General features: G+C 42.6%; 1 protein-coding gene across 1 annotated transcript; it reads left to right on the top strand.

Moving 5' to 3' along the window:
• The first annotated feature begins 516 nt into the window (after positions 1-516).
• LOC109704668 (pentatricopeptide repeat-containing protein At1g71490-like) lies at positions 517-5,126 on the top strand. The gene is made up of 4 exons (XM_020225432.1): positions 517-631; positions 959-1,083; positions 1,974-2,037; positions 3,059-5,126. Exons 1-4 carry the CDS (start codon positions 517-519, stop codon positions 4,987-4,989), a joined length of 2,235 nt encoding a protein of 744 aa, XP_020081021.1. The 3' UTR covers positions 4,990-5,126.
• The last annotated feature ends 2,278 nt before the right edge of the window (positions 5,127-7,404 follow it).

Here is a 7,404-nt window from a genome sequence, read left to right as displayed (position 1 = left end):
GATTTGTACTGTCGAGCAGGTTTTTAAAGAAGGCGGAAGAGATAATTGGTAAAATGCCGCTAAAGGTAGTGCCGCTATGCTAGCGACACTTATTGAGGCTTGTCGTGTTATGGGAACATTGAGATTGGGGAGCGCGCTGCAAAGAAAGCTGTTAAATATGAGGTCGAATGATCCTAGTCACTATATATTGATTGGTAACTGTCTATTCATATGCTAGATTTTGGCCGGAGCTAGCTATTGTCAAAATCGGTTATTAGAGATATGGGTTTAAGGAACAGTCCTAGTTGTTCTTGCTGGATAAGGAGTATGGTTTATGTAGATTCAAGTTAGATGATATGTTAAACCAACAGGAAAACAGCAACTTAATGCTCTTGTGGAGTGTACCTGATCACATGAAGAGATGATTGCTATGCTGCTGATGAAGAAAAGAAGTATGATGAGGGCGGTTGGATGCGATAGAAAAATATTGCAGTTCTATCAGTAATTATTTGGAGTTATATACTTGCTTTGTTTAAGATGGGTGATCATGGATTGAAGCCGCAGAATGAATTGTTCATTCTAAGATATAGTTTGTCTGGTTTGGCTTCTAGAAAAGCTTCTCTTACTGTAGGAAACAGAAAAGTCTGGAGCTGTTTATGTGGAGGCAACAAAATGAGCTTTTGGGCCACAAAATTAGAAAATCTAATTCGAAGCTTCTATTTCTGGCTGTAGCCGAAAGCTGTCGAGATGATTTTTTAGTCAAAAGGTTTATAGGGTTCTTCAAACATCTCTAGTCAAACAACCCTTCTAGAAAGTCCAGCCAAGCAGATGGGCCCTACATGAGTTAGTATTGATGTAGGAGGTGGAGCTGGACAGAGAAAATTGGCGGAGTCTAATTTCCTATGTAATTTGGAAGGTAGAAGGCTGATGAATATTCTCTTATATGTTGTTCATTGGAATTCCTTTCCTCGTCTTGCAGCATTGCATTGTCTTTCTCTGCACAGGTCGGTGACAATAACTGTTGAATGCATCTTCGTGGCACAGGACACATGCAAGCACCATCTTCCTCGTGGTAAATTTTCAGACGAACTTCGTCAAGTTCAGGTCATACACTGATACTTTGATTCTAAGATGTTTAGTTTACTTTTAACATATTTAACTACTTTGATGTTGGTATGATTAGGTTATATTCTTCTTACTTTTGTATGTTTTAACTCTTAACAAGTTGTTTTCTCTCTTATAGTGTAAATTGATGCATCCCATTAATTCATTTGGCATCTTGAATCAAATACTTCTATTAGTTACATCCAGCTTTCTTCTGTGTTTCCGAAAATAATTTGCTGCAACCGTCATAAATGATTAGGTCGTACTAATAAACAACAAAATCTCTATGTATGCACACCATTCATGATTAGTAGTACATTGGCCAATTCTCACAGCACCATTAAGCTAAATTGGGTGCTTCTCAAAGCTAGGCGGTTACATATTTTGTATGCGTAAGATGCCTGTCACTGTAAATATGGCACTACTTAAAGTCGTCTTTGCAGTTCTTCGGCGAAAATTTGGGAACATATTCTATTTACCGCTTCTTTGCACTCACACAATTTTTAATTTCACTTGGAATAGTGGTATCATTCTTTACTAATCAAAATAAAACCTAGCTTGTCATTCCTTCTCAAAACTCACATTACTTGTACTTCTTAACAGCTTCTGAGCATTTGTTTTATCAGATTACATGAGGCTACATTCTAACATCGTACGCAACGAATATACTCTCCTTGTTTTCGGTTTCGAGGCCTCTTCATTCCTTTCCTCCTCCATGAACTCCAGGTTCTGTAACATCAACTTCGAAACTTTCACTAGGATCGATCAATTTGTGACTAGGAGTTGGTTAATTATGCAACTTCAGGACTACAACTTGAAGTTTTGCCTTAGATTTCCAGTATGATCCTGAATGTGCACTAAATTTGAATCGAATTTTGTTTCACCTGCAGGCTCATGGAATAGATTCCATCTTTGAATCTTGCACTAAATTTCGGATGATTGATAAATTCAGACGTAAAGTTTCACTGTAATGGTTTAATAGATCACATCAGTTCTATAGTTGAACAGTAATCTTAATTCTTTCTCTCTCTACTCTCCCCCAAAATAAACAGGTATGTCTCAGAAAAGTTTCATTTATACTGAACAAAACAACAATAAATATAAATTATTCTTTTCTATAAAAAAACATTTTTGTAAAAAGAAGTTATTTTTAGTAGTTTTGATTGAAAACCAAACACCGGGTTGTTGTAGATTACTAATTTTTTCTTTTTTTAAAAGGCTCAATTACGCTGTACTACACTATAAAAATAGTACAAGGCAACAAATAAGAATAAATCTAAAGTATATACTGCATTAGTGCATGGATTGATATGCAACTAATAGTTCAATAGTATCTTTTAAAAAAAGAAAAAAATGTATAGTGTAGCAAATGGAGAAGATCCTTAAATACAGTACAGTAGAGTATAATGAGAAATACTTGGGATTCCTCACTTTAGAGTATCCTAATAGGTTATTGAGATATTGGCGTATACATGTGGGAGGATTAGTATTTAGAATTAGGATAATATGATGATGTTTAAAATTTTGTGATTAATAATTTAGGGTAATAATGATATGGATTGTCACATTATCAACGATATTTTAGCACTGGAGTATAATTAAGCTATTTTAGCATTCAAAATTATCTGAAGGTAATGGGCTTTTAAGCACCGTTACAGATATAAATGAAAGAAGCAACGTGACCCCGCACGAATCTTGATGTCAGCTCCTCTACTTCCCATCAGAAGACCCACCACCTCCCTCTCCCGCCTCCTCGAATCCGTTCGCCCTCCCCCGACCCCGACGCCGACGCCGACGACAACCACGTCGCCAATCTCAGATCCTCCTTCGCCCAACCCTAACCCTAACCCTAACCCTAACCCTAAACTACCCCCCGATCTCCTCCCCCTCTTCTCCTCCCTCCTCACCCACCCCTCCCTACACGGCCTCTCCGCCGCCTTCTCCGCCCTCTCCCTCCTCCGCCACCACCGCCTCGCCTCCCCGCTCCTCCTCCTCCACCCCATCTCCTCCCTCCTCCACTGCGCCTCCGCCATTAACGCCCTCCCCGAAGGTCTCCAGCTCCACGCCCTCGCCCTCTCCCTCGGTCTCCACCCCCACCCCTCCCTCGTCCCCCGCCTCACCGCCTTCTACGCCGCCCATGGCCTACTCTCCTCCGCCCACGCCGTCGCAGCCTCCGCCTCCGCCACCGGGTACGTCCTCCCTTGGAACCTCCTTATCTCCTCCTACCTCCGCCACGGCCTCTCCTCCCACGCCCTCGCCGCGTTCAACGAGATGCTCCGCAGGGGCGTCTCCCCCGACCGCTTCACCTACCCCTCCGCCCTTAGGGCCTGCGCCGAGCTCTCCGACTTGGAGTCGGGGAGGGAGATCCACCGCCGCATCGAGGTCGAGGGCGACGCGCACTTAGGGGTCAACGTGTTCGCGCACAACGCCCTCATCGCCATGTACGCGAAGTGCGGTGACCTAGGCGCCGCACGCAAGGTGTTCGACGAAATGCCCCAGAGGGACATAGTGTCGTGGAACACCATAATCTCTGCCTATGCGGCGGACGCTACGTGGCACGAGGCGTTCGCGCTCTTCGACCGCATGCGGACGCTGGGGTTGGAGCTCAACTCCGTGACGTGGAACACCATCGCCAGTGGGTACATCCACACTGGCGATTTTGCGAGGGCCCTGAGATTGATCTCTCAGATGATGTTTAGTGGGTCGGATTTGGATTTCGTTACGTTCGTGATCGGTTTGAATGCGTGTTCGCGGGCAGGGTCGCTGCGGTCGGGGAGGGAGCTCCACGGCGCTGCGATCCGGGCTCGGTGCGATGGGCTCGAGACCGTGCGCAATGCGCTGATAACTATGTACTCCCGGTGCGGTGACCCGGACCAGGCGCATGTGCTGTTTCGCTTTTCCGGACCGCGTGGTTTGGTCACCTGGAACGCCATGATCGCAGCATTTGCGGTTGCGGACCGGGCGGAGGGCGCCGCCTCTGTGTTTGCAGAGCTGGCCCGGTCGGGCCTGCGCCCGAATTACGTCACCGTCGTTACCTACCTCGCGCTGTGCGCCCGTGTGGCAAACCTGCAGCACGGGCGCGAGCTGCACTGCTACATAGTGAAGGAGGAAGGGTTTGAGGGCTACCGGTTGCTGTGGAACTCGCTGGTCGACATGTACGCAAAGTCCGGGAGGATCTCAACCGCCCGTCGGGTGTTCAACGCGATGAACAACCGCGATGAGGTTTCCTACACCTCGCTGATCGCTGGTTATGGAATACAAGGTGAGGGGCCTGCTGCGCTGGGACTGTTCGATGAAATGGTCGAGAGAAACATTAGGCCCGACCATGTCAGCTTGGTGGCCGTTCTCTCTGCGTGTAGTCACTCGGGGCTTGTTTCGGACGGCGAAAAGCTCTTTCGGAGAATGGTTGAGGAGTATAAGATCCGGCCGCGAATGGAGCACTACTCTTGCATGGTGGATCTATTCGCGAGGGCGGGTTTATTGAAGAAGGCGGAGGCGATGCTTGAGCAGGCGCCGCTCCTTCCGACCGCCGCCATGTGGGCGGCGCTTGTGGCGGCTTCTCAGGTGTACGGAGATGCGGAGATCGGGTTAAAGGCGGCGAATAGGCTTCTAGAGATGGGTACCGAGAATTCAGGGCATTACATCTTGATTGCGAACTTGTACGCAGCCCGTGGGTGTTGGGAGGAGCTCGCGAAAGTGAGGATGAGGATGAGAGATATGGGGGTGAGGAAGGCGCCCGGGTTGGCGTGGGCGGATATCGGTAACGGGTTCCACCCATTTGCAGTGGGGGATAGGTCGAACCCCCTCGCTCCAGAGATATATGAGGTGCTCGACGAATTGTCCGAACAGATGAGAGATGTGGGGCGAGATGGCGACGATTTCTTGGGATTTTTTGATGAATTTTAAAGAGCGGGGGCAGAATTTGACTTTGTCACAGCAGTAAGGTTGCTCTTGTACGATACGAAAAATTGTGCGACAGAGACAAGATTTTAGACTTGTCTTTGTATGATTGGTGGCAAAGAATGGGCAGAGAATATTTTAGATTTTGGAGACTCGCTTTGTGGGGGAGAAACACCTGCTCTGAAAGGAATATGTTAGAACAAGTGTTTAGAACGTAAGGCAGAACAAAAATAAATAAATAAATGAAGATATGTACGTAAAATAGCAAGCAATATATTCATATTTGAATAAGAGAATTTGGATAAGAAATATACCTATTCAAGTAGGGTAACTATTTGGCTATAAAATATACAAATTAGATTTAGATTTTGGCACAATGAAAATGGCCTATTCTTTAACTCCTTTATAATAACAGCAATTGTTTTTTTTTTTTTTTTTTTTTTTTTTTTTTTTTTTTTTTTTTTTGTGTGGAGAGTTCNATATATATATATATATATATATATATATATATATATTTAAATAGTATTTATTCAAACAACACTTTTTAAAATATTACTGCACCATGCTTGTGTTGGCGCCGCCCAACACACTCTTTTTCAGGCTTCTAGTGATGGTTCTAATGGGCCTGGCCCTCAATATGCTATAATGATGATGGGCAAAAATTTTCCAAATCATAACATAGGAGTAACTCACCTTGTAAGGAGAATGGGTGGAATTGAGTAAGAATACTTTTAGAAGTACGTCTTCTTGATACTTCTACCTTGTTCTTTGATTATGGCTTCTCTGAATCGATGATTGATACTGCTGACAGCATGCACATCTCATAAAATTCCTAAAAGCTAAACTTTATAATTTTTCAATACTATTTACCTAATGATCAAGTGGTTTGAAGTACGCTTTATGTATATCGTTGAGACCATTTGAACAATATGTAAATAATATTTAAAAATCACGAAATACAGATAATATTTAACAGTATCTATCATCAATTCGGATGCCCTATTATCTAATATGATGTGGAAGTACTAAGAGACATGGTATTTTCGAAAGTGTTCTATCTCAACTCATTGCGCGGGTGATATCCTAGGGATACATAAGAAGATAGAAAAAGTTGCATGGTTATGAATGTGGAAAAGCTCTTCAAACCTAATGAAGGAACCCTAGTCTTCTCCAACAATTATGACCACCACTGTAGTTACACCCCTCAGTACACAAAAAAAAAAAAAAAAAAAAGAAAAAAGAAAAAAGAAAAAAGAAAAAAAAAGATAACAAAACCAATAGCCATGCAAGGGGTTGGGTGGAGTGGTTCCAACTTAAAATATTACAGTAAAAAGTGATGATTTGGACAAAATATAGAGCCCAATTGGTGGATTTGGATGTACTATCCATCACACCACTAACCTTGGTCCCTAAGACACAAAAAGTTATCCCCTAGGCCTGGTACACCACTTAATCTGCGGGCCACATGGTGCCGTCTCTCTCATTATCTATCGCTTGTTTGGTTTTAGTTCTGCTTCTACTTTTAGCTTTAGTTATTCCTATAGCCAAAAAAACAGAAAAAAGAAAAAAAGATTACTATACCTATTCAGATGTCTTGATTCTGCTGCACGGAGTTCGTATGATTCTTCTGATAACACTTTTTTAGATAGTATTTTATCAAATAACACTATACTTTTCACTTTACAGTAATACCAAGTGAGTCGCCGCTTTTTTTTTTTGCAGATGAATACGGTGCACGGCTAATGGATTGGACTAGGTCTAGGCAGTAATTTTCCCTGTGGACAGGCTCTCTATTTAATTTTAGACAAATACTTTTCCAATAACCCCAATCATGTGTTCTTTTCAAAAAGACATTACGAAAACGGTACGAGGATTATGATTTGGTAAGATTTCGTGCACTTTATGGGATGCACATATATCTTGTAAAATAAAGTAGCATCATTTGATGAGATTGATGATGAGGCATGCTTTAATTTCTTTGCATCCAACATTTATATGCACACACACAACAACAACAAAACAACAACAAGTATATGTTTCTGATAGATAGGTAGCACGCTATTCGTTTCGTTTATTTTATTTAGAAATAAACTTAGCTGTAAATATGAATCAACTAGGATTCGAACTTGAGATCTCGAGTACCAACCACCAAGTCCTTTGCCACTTGTTCTAGAAACGGTCGGTAACAACAAGTATATATTATTCTAAATTTGATACATAAAAGAAAAAGGAGTGTAAAAAACATGGGGAGACCCCCTCAACTAAGATCGTTTTGAAATAACCTCCTGGATTATATATTTTTTTCCTCAATTGAGTTGAAATTTTGTTAATTTTTTCTGCGATCTCTTGTTCTCGGAAGTAAGTTTTGTTACTATAGCTAAGGAGGTGTTTGCTTCGGCGTGAAATAAACTGAAAAATTAT

Source organism: Ananas comosus, unplaced genomic scaffold, assembly GCF_001540865.1.
Source record: "Ananas comosus cultivar F153 unplaced genomic scaffold, ASM154086v1, whole genome shotgun sequence".
Lineage (NCBI taxonomy): Eukaryota > Viridiplantae > Streptophyta > Magnoliopsida > Poales > Bromeliaceae > Ananas > Ananas comosus.
This window is presented reverse-complemented; position numbering and strand designations above follow the sequence as displayed.

What these genes read in the sequence shown, in the direction of transcription:
- LOC109704668 (XM_020225432.1), top strand. Translation starts at nt 517, where the DNA reads ATGGGTGATCATGGATTGAAGCCGCAGAATGAATTGTTCATTCTAAGA. An exon ending in AAACAGAAAAGTCTGGAGCT is followed by an intron (nt 632 to 958) that starts GTTTATGTGGAG and finishes CTCGTCTTGCAG; the next exon opens with CATTGCATTGTCTTTCTCTG. An exon ending in GATGATTGATAAATTCAGAC is followed by an intron (nt 2,038 to 3,058) that starts GTAAAGTTTCAC and finishes ACCACCGCCTCG; the next exon opens with CCTCCCCGCTCCTCCTCCTC.